This window comes from Homarus americanus, unplaced genomic scaffold (genome assembly GCF_018991925.1).
Source record: "Homarus americanus isolate GMGI-L3 unplaced genomic scaffold, GMGI_Hamer_2.0 scaffold48016, whole genome shotgun sequence".
Classification (NCBI taxonomy): Eukaryota; Metazoa; Arthropoda; class Malacostraca; order Decapoda; family Nephropidae; genus Homarus; species Homarus americanus.
The window spans coordinates 1,511,683-1,525,796 of NW_024755055.1; the positions used below are offsets into that span (position 1 = coordinate 1,511,683).

General features: G+C 39.0%; 2 protein-coding genes across 2 annotated transcripts; both read left to right on the plus strand.

The window, feature by feature from the left end:
- Window positions 1–358: 358 nt before the first annotated feature.
- LOC121856164 (galactosylceramide sulfotransferase-like) lies at window positions 359–8,238 on the plus strand. The gene is made up of 7 exons (XM_042351491.1): window positions 359–482; window positions 912–970; window positions 4,223–4,342; window positions 6,304–6,438; window positions 6,679–6,847; window positions 6,989–7,078; window positions 7,443–8,238. Exons 2-7 carry the CDS (start codon window positions 918–920, stop codon window positions 8,184–8,186), a joined length of 1,311 nt encoding a protein of 436 aa, XP_042207425.1. The 5' UTR covers window positions 359–482; window positions 912–917; the 3' UTR covers window positions 8,187–8,238.
- A 97-nt stretch (window positions 8,239–8,335) lies between these two features.
- Window positions 8,336–13,749, plus strand: LOC121856165 (protein OPI10 homolog). The gene is made up of 4 exons (XM_042351492.1): window positions 8,336–9,110; window positions 10,119–10,248; window positions 10,446–10,630; window positions 11,091–13,749. The coding sequence occupies exons 1-4, from the start codon at window positions 9,072–9,074 to the stop codon at window positions 11,340–11,342; spliced, it is 606 nt and encodes a 201-aa protein (XP_042207426.1). The 5' UTR covers window positions 8,336–9,071; the 3' UTR covers window positions 11,343–13,749.
- The last annotated feature ends 365 nt before the right edge of the window (window positions 13,750–14,114 follow it).

Below are 14,114 nucleotides of genomic sequence, written 5' to 3' on the forward strand. Positions count from 1 at the left end.
CCGTTGTCATAATTGTCTGACACACAAAATCGTAAAGATATTTTGCTTGAGTAAACTAAACAAGTCTGACGATTTACCACGTGTTTATTGCAGATATGATGCTTTTTTGGCTAAGACATTTATGGTTTATTGCAAAGAGAAAAATCAGGTTTATTGCAAAGATATAATTAGAATTGTTGATTGCTTGAGTAAATTACCTTAAGTTCCCTTTAGTTAGTCAATTGCAAGATGTACAACTATTCAAACACCAACCGCTACACTTAACATAGACAGTTATTTAATATTAAGAGACTCAGCGAGGCAATCTACATCACCCGTGAAAATACAGTTTTTATGGCTTCGTGGAATTGGGGGCGGGGCAGCACCTCCTAATAAGAACACCACGTCCAGGTAAAACAAAGCCTCGGAAGGAGACGAATCAGTACCGCTTGGGCTGCCGTAGGGGGTGGAGGTCTTCCTCAAGCCAAAACACCAAAACAACCGTAAGTATGATAGAGTTCGTGAGAGAAATTATTATTTTTTATTAGTGAACGTTCGCAAATGAATTTTAATCCCTTTATTTACAACCTGTAGAATTGTATCTGGATTAAATAAAATAAACAGATACCGAAAAAATCTTAAATGTTTGTTCTCGTGTGTGGAGCTTGAGTTAAGGTGTTTAAAGCCTATATTTGGCATTTGATCCCCTGATAATAGCAAAAGAACCTAAATCTAATAAGTTTTGTCCGTAATGAATGAACTCCTAAAAGACAAAAAAGCATCGTGGTTATTATTTAAAAATCTGTACGGTAATAATCTCCCAAACCCTTATTTTTTCCCTCTTCAACCTTAAAATTATTCCCTAAACTCAATTTTTCCCCTAAATTTCAGGACTATTTATCTTAGAATTCAAATCTTTTTTTTTCCCCCAGATATTGATGTTATATGAAGGACTGCAGAGAATTTTTAGGGTTTCTAAAACCATATGTAGGTAAGAATTTCACCACAAGGTAAGCCAATTGTAAGAACACACACACACACACACATTCGTTTATACATGAATTAAGAAAAATATGGCTTATAAAAATGTTATATACACTCATATATCACACTTGCTGTAGACCGCCTCATAATTTTCTTACCGAACACGTATACAGTATATATTTTTGGGTATTATTATACTTAAACTTTACAAACTTTGAATGACTTTACGGCAAAAGTATAGTTGATAAATTTTTTTGTATTTAATATATAATTGTCCTTTGTGAGAAATTTGGGGTATAGTTAACAAGCTATTTTTTTATATACCTTTTAAAGGTGATACGGGTGTGTGCGTCTACTACTACTACTATTTTTTTAAAAGGTGGTCTCAGCCTCCCCCAATAGCCACACCTTCACCCCCATTTTATTACCTTAAAATTAAATATCCTGTGTTGAGTTAGTTGAGCCGCAGATCTATGCGGCATCCAGTGACTGTTGCCTCGTAGTCAATATCTGCGACCGTTGTTGGCTTTGGGGTCGATGCTCTCGTTCCCCTGAGGCAGAGCAATGCAGACCTAAGGAGAGAGAAGGACAGTCGACATCTCATCCAGGCTGTAACATAACTTCTGGGCTGCTGCTTCCGTTCAGATAACACTCCCGCCAGAGGAGTGAAGCTGCCCTGATCAACATTCAGAATTCTCTCCCCATATGCCCTGATCTTGTCATTCTCGTTCCTCCTGTGTGCAGCATCGAGAGCTAGGTTACGCTGTCCCCGCGTCCAGAATCCTCGAGCACTGACGTCCACACGGGCTTCGTTGGATGTGTTTGAAGTCCTGTGACGGAGGTTCTCACCGTCCAACGGAAGGAAGGGCGGTTCCACCATGACGTCATGGCAGATTTCTTTCAGTATACAGGTATTTGCTGTTAGATCCCTTACTTCGCCATGCCTCATGCACACGAGGCCCCCTTTCTTACACACCATGGCGTGGTCGATGTCATGAGTCACACGCATTAGGAGGGCAAACCTTCTACTGGCCTACTGTACCTTAGAGCAATGGCATCTGTGAATTCTTGTTTATTAAGGATGAAACCTATTGCCCTTATCGGTAACGTTGTTTGCCGGTTTGAGGCGCCCAACTCCTGCGCTATAGTTGCGTTTTTTTTTTAAAGTTATCTTTCAATTGCTGCATCAGTTGTTGCAGTTTATCACTTTGGGTGTGCTGCCGTTCTGTCGTAATGTACCGTCGCATCTTGTTTAATTCATTGGTATCCACCTGACTTGCTGCATTCTAAGCTATTATGTGCTCAGTGAGAGCTGCCGTGAGCTTGACAGAGTTCTGGTGTTCTGTCCGGGCAGCTCCACTGGATTAGTCAAGCCCATTCCTCCCAGTCTCGGGGGTAGTGCAAGGAGTGACCTTTCTGCTGGGGTTAAGTAAGGGTTTTTCACTAATGTTGGGATAAAGGCGACCTTGATGGCTTCTTCCAGAGGGTGGAGGAGAGGTCCAATATCAGGGATAGTGCGCATCAGGTAGTTCCAGCGATGCTTGACTCTATGGGTGAATGCCACAAAAGCCGCATGTGGCTCTGTATTAGCAATCTCAGACAGAGCTTGGATTTCCTTCACCCACTCATTCACCTTTCCCGTTACGTACTCGGTCTTGAAGTCCGTCGTGCCGATTACTGCGCCTAGGTGTCTTTGGCCATCCCTTGTTTTTTTGACCTCACTTCCACCGAACGCCTTCATAGCCCGTTCATAATGTTCTGACTTCACAATGAGGAAGGACTTGCTGGCGTTTGGGTGGTACCCTATTTGTGGACCTCGTGATGTTATCAGGTCCCACCACTTATTGATGTCCTCCACTTTTCCTGCTCCTGTTAGGTCATCAGCGTAAGCCACTTGCTTGACCTCAGTTGTTTCATATTTTATTGTGTTGGAGCACAGACAGACATAGTGCGTACATTGCCATGGCGACAGGGTCCCCCTGCGTTGTTCCCTCAGTTGACTGTATGGTGGTATCTCCTCTTAGGGCCTTGAAGCTTGTTATATAGAGGTCTGGTGGGTTCCTGGAGGTGTTTTCAACATACATTGCAAAGCTTGGACACTTGATCTTGATGTTGTGCAGTGAGGCCTTGCGGTTGATCATGTTGAATGCGTTGGAAGAGTCAACCAGAACAGCCTCACAATCACGCTGCTCAAATATCGTTCTCGTGGCGTGAATGGCAGCCTCCCCGCCAGCCTGGTGGCCGGCACATACTTGCAGGTTCCCTACAGCTGCCCTGACATGATCATTCACCACCTCCATTATGCATTTTCCAATGATCCGCCTCCGCTCTTCCCCCACTCCTATAGGCCTACATCCTGGATTTTTATCCAGAGGAATGAGGCAGCAGGCCGTCAGAGTATGGAGGTGGTGGCAGCACGCGGTTGCTAGCTTTTTTGCAAGGGCGGTGGTGGCGTTGCAGAGATCACTTGCTACGGGGCCAAACTTGTTAGTGCTGAGGATGACTCTCCAACCGTCTGCATCCAGACCTGAAGGGCCGGCCCCTCCCTGTGTCTTCAGTGCTTTTTTCCACACCATCCCTCCTGTTATTTTCTCGAACTAGACAGCATTAGGAGGGATATAGGCACCCTGGAACCTGATGCCTTCCTCTTCACTTGCAGGGGGAAGCTTTTCCTTCAGTTGATACAGAAACATTCAACCCCAGGACGAGCGAGACACTGGTGTAGTAACACGGGAAATTGTAAATGAGAGCAGAAACCAACTCACCCACTTTACCTCATAACTTTAACGGAGAACTGCAATTATTACTACTTACCCGGAAACCACAACCATCATGAGAACACAAAATGATCAAAGTTTATACAGACAGCAATACTCCCAGTTTTTCTTTTGTGTGTGTGTGTGTGTGTGTGTGTGTGTAACAAAAACAGAGGTTGGTGACCCGTTGGAGACTTTAATCAAAACTTCCCGCACACACACACACACACACACACACACACACACACACATATATGTTTACCGCTGTAACAATAGTGCTCTACAATGCCTCAAACATCCGCCGCCGTGTTGACGTATGACCACCACACTACCACAGTTCATAAGATACTCGCTACTCTATAGGACAATATAACAAAACACTACACTATCCTCCTGACTAATGTTATATTATAATTGTGAAATATTTATAATGTACTTAAACCTATAACTATACTTCAACGGAAAAAAAATTGAGATTGAAATAATTTTGTTTTTTCCCATAGACGAGAATGGTGGCGGTGTGTAAACGCGACGATGAAGGTGGTGATAGTGGTGATGACGATGGTGATGATGGTGTCACTGACCTACTATGCTCCACTACACACCTCTAGACTACTTAAAAGGTACTCACATACACAAATAAATAACTGGATTTTTTGTTAAATGTTACATCTACCTCAATCTCCATAGTGTGTTAAGTATAGTTAATTAAGGTAAAGTTGAATCTTAAAATTGATGTTATATTCACGTGGGTTAAAAAAAAATTTACGCTTTATATCACGTCAATCCGTTAGATACATTAACGATCTTCCGTTATTGGGAATATCTACCAGACATACATACACCACTCAAAAAATATCCGCTACCAAGTTCTTTACAGATCATAAAAACAAATTTCCCACGTATAAGAATCGCAGAGGCACATGAGGTTGGCTGGTAACCATTCTTTACGATGCTATGCTCCTTTATTTTTTACCAAATACGAGGCTATATGCGCTGCTTTATACGACTATTTGTGTTCTGATTATACTATTCTCGCCCGTGTGTGTGTGTGTGTAGTATGCCAAATCATCTAATACCCAAGGACTATCTGCTGTAATAGGTAGTAAGCAGCTAATAGGGGGATATTACCGTCTGGGAATATATAATGTGTCTAACGGTAGACCCTGCTGCCATATGTGACCAAGTCCCAGGTTGTTGATCTGACTTTCTGCCTCATTTACACACAATTACAGGGTCTCAATTGGTTCTCTTACTTTGACAACACAACATACATATATCGTTTCTCAATATGTAAATTCGTGAAAAAAAATCATACTAGCGGTGATCAGAAAGTCGAAGGTATGGATGGAGACTTTATAATGCTATGTACGTACCTCCACCTTGTCTTTATTTATTTTTGGGGTGCTCAAGTTCACCGTTTATATGATGGCCGCCCGTGTCTTGGACGAGGGTATAAATGGATAATTATTTAGACTGGAATCGTGAAGAAAATGCGCTACAGTATAAAGTCCTGGGTTCGAATTCGCCCCACTACGCTTGAGGGAACATGGGGTAGGGGAAGCGAGGAGAAAAAGACGAGTTTGTGTACGGGAGGAGAATGACTCTGTGAAGTCTTCCGGTCCCACGTAATTGCCCACTATATTTTTACCTTATTTACGGAATGACCATCCCACTAGTAAAAACCTTTCTGCATAACTTGACGAATTTATAGTTTTGCCCCTCGTTGGTGGAGCGTGACATACTGACAACAACAAAATAGTCAGAGTTTAGGAAAATGTCATCTAAAAAAAAAACCGCATTAATTTCTAAAAACCAGAGCCGTATGTACAGTGGGGGGGTAAATAATAGTAGACTCGTTATGTACTTCAGTGAACTTCATGTCTTTTCACGGCGATGTTTGTAATCCCGTTGTAGCTTTGTACTCCAAGGCCCGCCAACAGTACTTCCTGTCATGCCTTTAACCACTCTCATACACCGTTGGTTTGGTGATGGAGGCGTATGTGTGTGTGTGTGTGTGTGTGTGTGTGTGTGTGTGTGTGTTGTGTGTGTGTGTGTGGTTCATTTTAACTCCCCACACACACACAGCTATTGAAGCGTTGATGACTAAGACAACAAAAAAAATCTTGGACTTGTTGTAAAATAAAGAAAAATAATTTATTTTAATTTAGTTTTCCTACCACCACCACCACCATGCCTCAGTCACTCGTGTTCCACTTAGTCTGTTCGTGGTTGCCTGCTTGGGTCTGTCTGCATCAGCAAACCAGCCATATTATAGGTTACCATCGGACATAACCCCACCGGACTAATTCCCACTGGACAAAATCCCACGATATTTTTCTTCCCTAAAATGAAAATATATATAAAAACACCATCTAAACACTTGAAATATGGCATCGAAACTACACTGAGACTGTACTGTAAAGGAATCCATTTTTTACATCAATTACGTGTGAGATGAATTCAGTAATGTTAGAGTCTGTGTGTGTGTGTGGGCGAGAACGGCATAATTTGGGAATAAAAGTTAGTTGTTGTGGTCGGTTGTTCTGTTACTTAACCTGACTTCTTTGTATCCATCCCACAGGGCCCTTCACCCGCCCCCCAACACCACCTGGCCGCCATCACAGTCAACTCCAGGAGGTTGTACTCCGAGGCACAATGTTATGTTTCTTAAGACGCATAAATGTGCTTCATCCACTACCCAGCGCATCTTTCTCAGGTAAGAGAGAGAGAGAGAATAATGCCCCCATACCTGTATACTAGAGAAAATATAAATTAATTAGATGACGTCATAGGTACAGGAACACATCCAGGTAGATAAGCGTTAATGAGAATGACCCACAAATTAACCAGGTCAATTATAAACCACAAATACAGGCATACAGGTGTCATTACAGATAGGGTACAGATACAGGTACAGTATGACTAAAGAAAAAACTAATCAAATCCCTCTTTATAGATACGGTAAGACCCACGGGCTGACTCAGGTGCTACCGCTGACGGGAAATTACCTGGGGTCACCTCTACCCTTTAAAGCTGGAATGATACCAAGGGCGCTAATGACTCCCGACCATAAGTACAACATGATGGTGGTCCACACACGTCTGGATGTTGACGCTCTGCACAAAGTACGTTCTCTTATCCTCAATTTTATCTTTAATCGTCTAAACCCATTGAGAATATGAGTTCTAAGTTAAAGGGATATCAGTACATGTGAATATAGTGAATGATCGTGTTTACATTTTCTCCCCCCCCCCCCACCCGTACAGGTGATGAAGGACAACGCTGCCTGGGTGACCATCGTGCGAGAGCCTGTGGCCCAGTTTGAATCCGTCTGGTCCTTCTTCAATCTAGAGGAGGTGAAGAAATAAAAGAAAAATCACCGGAAAAGTTTCAGTGTTTCATTGTACGGTGGACATTGGACACGTGAACACACACACACACACACACACGACACATACACAACACACACACACTACTACTTTGCTGTCATGCCACGGGTGGGGTGGAGTGGGAGACTGAGCTAAAAAGGTGTAATTAAATATTTTTGTCATTCTGAGATGTTTACTTTTATATTTGGATAATAAAATGACTGATTGAAATAACTAAACCATCGTATAGCATAACTCTCTCTCTAAACATTTCTCCCTTATTGTATTCTTTCCGTTTTTTCTCTCATTCGTAATGCTATTCGCCATTGTTATTCGCCCTATCTCTCCACAGCACTACAAGATGCCGATAGCAGAGTTCGCCACCCAACCTTACTCGGCAGTGGTGAGGGATCGTCGACAAAAAGTATTCGGAATCCATCAAATGTTCTTCGACTTAGGCTACAGCAGCATCGAGGATTATGAACCTGGCGAGTTAATGCAGAAGATCAAGAGATTAAACGATGTCTTTGATCTGGTGATGATAGCCGAGAGATACGACGAATCGCTAATATTGCTTAAAAATCTCATGTGCTGGACTACAGAAGATATTGCCTACCTCAAAATTAACGACAGGAAAAGGTGGGGAAGAATACAATTGTTTGAGGAGACGAAGGAAAGGTTACGCCATCTTAACCACCCCGACGTGAAGCTCTACAAATTTTTCTACAATATATTTGACCAGAAGGTTAAGATGTTTGGCGAGGAGCGGATGCAGCGAGAACTAAATGAACTGTTTATAGCCAATGAAAGATTGAAACTGTCTTGCCTGGTGAGTGAGCTGGACCCCCTAAAAGCCTCGCATGAAATGGATTGGGTTGCCTCAGTAAATAAACAGGTGGTGAGGAAAGACAACCAGACATGCGTCGACCTGGCCAAGACGGAACACAGTATGTTGAACGAAGTGAGGAACAAACAGAAGACGTGGGTGGAGGGAAACTGGAAACAAAACCTTACACAGATAATGATGAAAGAAGATCCCCCAAAACAGAATGAAGACTTACAAAAGAAGTTATTCAAGGTGTTGAAGGCTAACTGAGGTAAGTATGGATATAACTGATGAAGAATCACAATTATAAACAATACAAGTTGTTAGCGAGTTTGATATCTTACTTGATGTTAATTAATAAAGACCAGAAGGTTGTCAGGTGGCATCTTGCATCCTTTATGGGGGGATGACTGGCGGACAAATCTAAGTGGCCGTTATTATATTATATATGTTAATTCCATTATGAAATATCACTCCTAAAGTTTGTCATGAATAATTATTATTATATATGTAAAATGTCAAAACTGCCAATTAAAACTATTTCCATATTTATATTCAGAAACTACTTATGGCAACAAACAACATTCGAGAATAGTAGAAATAATTCCTTCTCCAAGCACAAATAACTGATAATGATAACAATTATATGTGGCTATTCAAATTTTTACTAAGCATATAAATAATTAAAGATTATGAGTTATTCTTAAAAACGGAATAATGAACAACAAACATCATTCAATAATGCACAAAGTAACATCTCTTGGTGCATCATAGTCAATGTTAAAGATATCCACGAACAGTAACCTATAACAAAATAATTACTCAGACTCCATTAACGAAGAAAATTTAAACATAACTTTACTAAATTTACATTATATTAATTAGGTAAATATAAAGTTATTATTGTCTACGGATTAAAAATATATAACAAATAACTTAAACTTTCCATTACAGTACAGTTGTTTTACTTAACATTGTCCATCTTGTTTCAGCAGCACGTAGACAAGAGAAGGGAAGCCAACGACCATTATTAAACCCTTATTAACTGTAAATCTCTCTTGAATATAACACAGGACAATTAGTGGTCACAGGAATTCTTATTATCTTCAAGTATATAAAGAAGACAAGTGTGGAGGAAGTTAAAATACCGCTGTCATGGCTAACCTATTTGGTCTTATTGTTTCTGGACGACTGGTAAATGATTTCACATATTTTATTTAACCATATAAAGACGAGTATATATTCAGAATAATTGTGAAGTTATAAGTAAATATTTTGAATAATTTGTAATATATGGAAAAACATTAATAAAGGTATATTTTGGTGGTGTTACCTTATAGTTGGTTTGGAAATTGTTCACACTTGAATCACTAACTTGAGGTCTTCTCATTCTTGAAGATAAATGTTTTCTTATTTAATGAACAGGTAAAAAAAAGTGTGAAGAAAAGTTAATGCTTAATATTGATTTTACTATTTCCTTTCCCTTGTGAATGGTAATATGTAAAAGGGGGCAGTAAAATTTTAGTTACGCCCATCTCTGTATTTAGATATCCAAACTATGTTTTTCCGATGGTTTTTTTACTTGTTTTGAATGATTTTGATCTAACCTAACCAACCTAACCTAGCCACAGTACCCAGGTACTATATCTAACCTAACCTAGCCACAGAACCCAGGTACTATATCTAACCTAACCTAGCCTAGCCTCAGTACCCAGGAACTATATCTAACCTAACCTAACCTAACCTAAATTCCTAAGACTCCCTGGATGACCAAAACTAAAATAATACACCAAAGAGCCAATGAACCGCATCTGTGGCTGCCGGTCGAACTAAAATTGTGAGGCCAGAAGGTTGGATCTAAAACATTTATATTAATGCCTTTGGCAACGGGGAACTGTGGTCACTTCCTCGTAAATTACAACAGATTTATATGATTTTTTTATTTTTTTATTTTATTACTAAGTGAGGTGCACGGCCTAACTGTTTCTTAGGGAAATTTATATAGATTTTTTTATTGGTTTGTCGCTAGATTTACATTTACTGTTTTAAAGCAAATGTGTTGGTGATAATTGTGATTAAAATAAATAAAGATGGTTAATACTAGAATAAATCTTTACTTACAAAACCCTAAACAACTTTTGGCAGGAGACTGTAATCTCTAGTACTGAACTGTATGATTGTATCGTACTTTTGTTATTTCAGGTACAGACAAATTTTGAGCAGGTAGGAGAGACACAGTTCCTGACAGTCATCCCACAGGCGGACAACATCAATCATGTTGTCGTCTTCCTTACGGGAACACAACCATTCCCTGATGGCCTCGGAGGATCAGGTCTGTTAAACTTTGTAGCTGTTTTTGTTTTTTTTAGTTAATATGTACTGTACTATAACTTCCCTCTTTGAAAGTTTTGTATAAATTAAGATTAAAACTGAATGTTATTAGTTATACTTTGACCATTTATAGTGTACTGTACTGTAGCAAAGTTTAGGTTGATAGCAGTTCAGTAATACACCCATGACCTTCTGCAGTGTACTTCAGTTGGCCTGAACCTACTAAGCCTCCCACCTGGCACCTCTTGGGCAATATCACAAATGAAAAACCATCAGCTATTTTCAAAATCTCTGGACTGAAGCAGTCAGGTGATGAAGGCCCACAAACAGGCTTCTCATTTGGTGAACAAAAAATGTCTCACAATGCACAAATTGGAATATCAGTAAGTTCAGTTTATATTACACGAAACTTTTCTTATATTAGACTAACTTGAAAGAAATGAGGCCCATAATTAACCAACGTATGTTTGCCATTACTTGAAATTGAACCATTTATGGCCCTTTTAAGCAAACATTTATCGTACCTTGTTGCATCTATACTCCATTAAACATGAATAACAGTGCCATATTATTAACTCACAAAATATAAAAGTTATATGAGTTGACATATTTACACTCCAGAGATATGAAGTTGTAGGGTGTGGGCGGGTGATCACACATGAAGTGGCTGACGTATTGGGGATGTATAAAGTTGCTTTCTATTTTAACAATGACAACCCCCCCCCCCCCTTTACATGCACACATTCATGGGCACTGTTTTTCCCGAATAAAAAACAAAACAAAACAAAGTAATCGTCATCCATAAAAAAAGGTTAAGGGTATTAGAGTATTTATGTTTTGCAGGTGGAGCCATTAACACAGATTCAGGGGCAGGTGGCTAACCCCTCAACAGAAGCATCCACTCTCAACTCCTATGTGGCATTCAGTCAAGCCATGTGTGAGAACCTCTACAACTATGCCTCCAGCTTTGCTCAGAGTCCAGCACAGATTACCCCCAACCCCTCGGAGCAGTACCTCCCCCTCTCCATCCTCTCTAAGTGGTATGAAAATTTCAGTCGTAGATTACATCAGAACCCAAATTTCTGGAAGAAGTAAAGGTATGGCAGACTTTTATATACTGTAATATAAATGTATTTAAATTGTCAAAATCAGATAGATTTAATTTTTATTAAAGAAAAAAAAATTAAATGAGGTTCAATTTGTTACAAAAAATGTAATTTGACCTCTAAAAAGAATTTATACTGTACAGGTATATAGTCAATGGGAAAATGATGCATAGCATGAACCTTGTTATACTGAACAAACGAGTTTCCTAAGAATACTGTATAGTTATTGTAGGTGTAACTAACATGAACTGTGTCAACCATGTCACCTGTACACTCCTCTGGCACCACTCTCTTTGTTATTGTCTCTCTTGATTCCAATGATCCAACCAACATAAAGAGTGAAGAAAGGTCAAGACAATCCGCACAAAAATTAAATACATATTAGGATATATATCACTAAAGCAGGACCTCAATTATCAGAAAGTTTAATAACAAAAAATCACACAATATCCCGAGAGAAAAAAATCACATAATCTCTCCTCTCCTCTATTACCTGATAATTCATCCATCATCTAAATGTGTCACTGTACTTTTAGAACCAGTCACTATAAACAATGGCAGCACAGTCTGTAGTGTCCCTCGCTTATTATCGTTTACAACTTGCTAAGCAGTCTATTGGTTTTGTTTATTTGTTTCCTAATAAATGTCTGAATACTGGCTGATTGAAGGTGTTCCTCTACATCTGCTGGCCATTGCATTTACAATTTTAACCATCTGTGTCCTGTGCACCTGAGTCAACTGTCTCACCAACTGATGCTTTGCCTTTGTGTATTGCAGTTGACATTTTATTCACCTTCATATTTTTTGGGGGGCAATTTTTATTATGAGATGAGACACAAAGTTTATTTTTAATACGTAAGCACGAATATTATCTTATTTTTTCCAACAGTTGATATACAGTACATAACATTAAATGAGGATCTAACATGTATATGGTGTTGGCTATGTTGGGAATGGTGAGAGAGGGAATCACACTTGAGGGAGAGAGAAATTAATGTACTGCGATCTCCCTCCCACCTCACACACTTCGTCCACTCGTCGTTTAATAAAGTTTGAGTGATCGGGGATTCATTGTACTGTACAGGGTATTGTATTCATCATTATTTCCAGTATAAAGCTACCAGATATTAAGATAAGCATTGGAATATAAATCTATGCAGTATTTAATAACCTGATTGTTTTGTTCGTCCTAGAGGCACATGTGTTCGCCCTCACCACTTTGCTTAGTCTGGTCATTCTCCGGTGTTTCATCTTTCGGGATAAATACCGGATAATCCTCGGTCTGTGTTTACAATGTTCCAGATGTGTAAATGGTTAATAATTCAACATGTTACTGTTTTAAACATTATTGGAGGTAGAGATTATGTGATGTTTATTACCCAAAAACCTACCATTGTTCTGCCCCCATTACAGATAAGAGGTCCTGCTATATTAGGGATATCAATGTAAAAATAGGAAATTGTAAAGAAATATCTACAATTTCTCAAATATACGACAAAATTATAATTGAAAAAGAATTGATTGAGAACCATAATTATACCATGAAATAATTATATACATTACTGTTCATTATATATTAATATAACTATATATTGTTATAATGTTATTACAGTACAGCATTTCATGTGTTAAGTATCAGATTTTTATGAGGTGGAAATTAAGTGGGAGAGTACAGGGCCATTTTTTTTATCCGAGAATCCTAAATGATTATTACTGTATATAGCAGAACGTGCAATAAACAGCAACCTAAAAAATCAATGCAGAGAGTGTTTATTTTCTTCACTATGATAGACTAGTGGTTGTGTCCACGAGAACTTTTGTTACTGTATAGAAGTCATTTGTTATGTGGACAGAATCATGGGAATAACCCTTCAAACTTTTATGGTAGAGGGATGAAAAGGTTAAGTTTGTCTCTTGCGTTGTAAAGGTCAGTACGGTTTACGAGTTTTCTGGAATGGGACTCGGACGTAAATACTGTATAGGGAAAGTATACTGTACGTTGTTTGACTTTACGGTGGCCTCTGTATAAAATGCCAACTGTATGTCTGGTGTGTATTAATTATATCAAATGTTCAGTATGTCTAGCATTTAATTTTATAGTAAAGGGAAATATTCTTAATGTTTACGTTTAGTTTTTCCATTGTTTTCTTTAGTTTAAATGCTGTACTTATAAAGAGAGTGGCACTAGCAATATGATCTCAGTTGTTGCAAGATGTGGTGTTAAGAATCTTCCATGACACATATGATTCATTCCTTAATTATGTTTGAGGCTTTTGTAGTACAGCTCCTCCCCGACTTACGACTTGGTTAGGGACCCAAATCCAGGTCGTAAGTCGAAAATGCTTAAATAATACATAGAAAATCTAAAATGGGTATCTCTTTTTCTTCTCAGCACCACAAAACTCACTTTTAAGCTTGCCAGCCATTTTAAAGGAATTACAAACGAAAATTATGTCAGTACACAGCACAATCACTGACGTTGGGACTCGAAAATGCGTAACTTGACAAAATTTTGGTACAACTGAGGCGGTCGTATGTCCAGGTGGTTGTAAGTCGGGGAGGAGCTGTATATAATTTTTGATTATGTACTTTATTTTTAAGAATACAGTTACCTTTATAATATACTGATACATGTGTTTAATTATGTAGTCATTTTTATTATTTGGTATTAAGTAGTCTGTAGGATTTTCTATTCGAGGGGAATGAAATTTAAGAAATAAATTATAATCATTCCCTTTACTGTTCAGGGTGTCCCACAGTC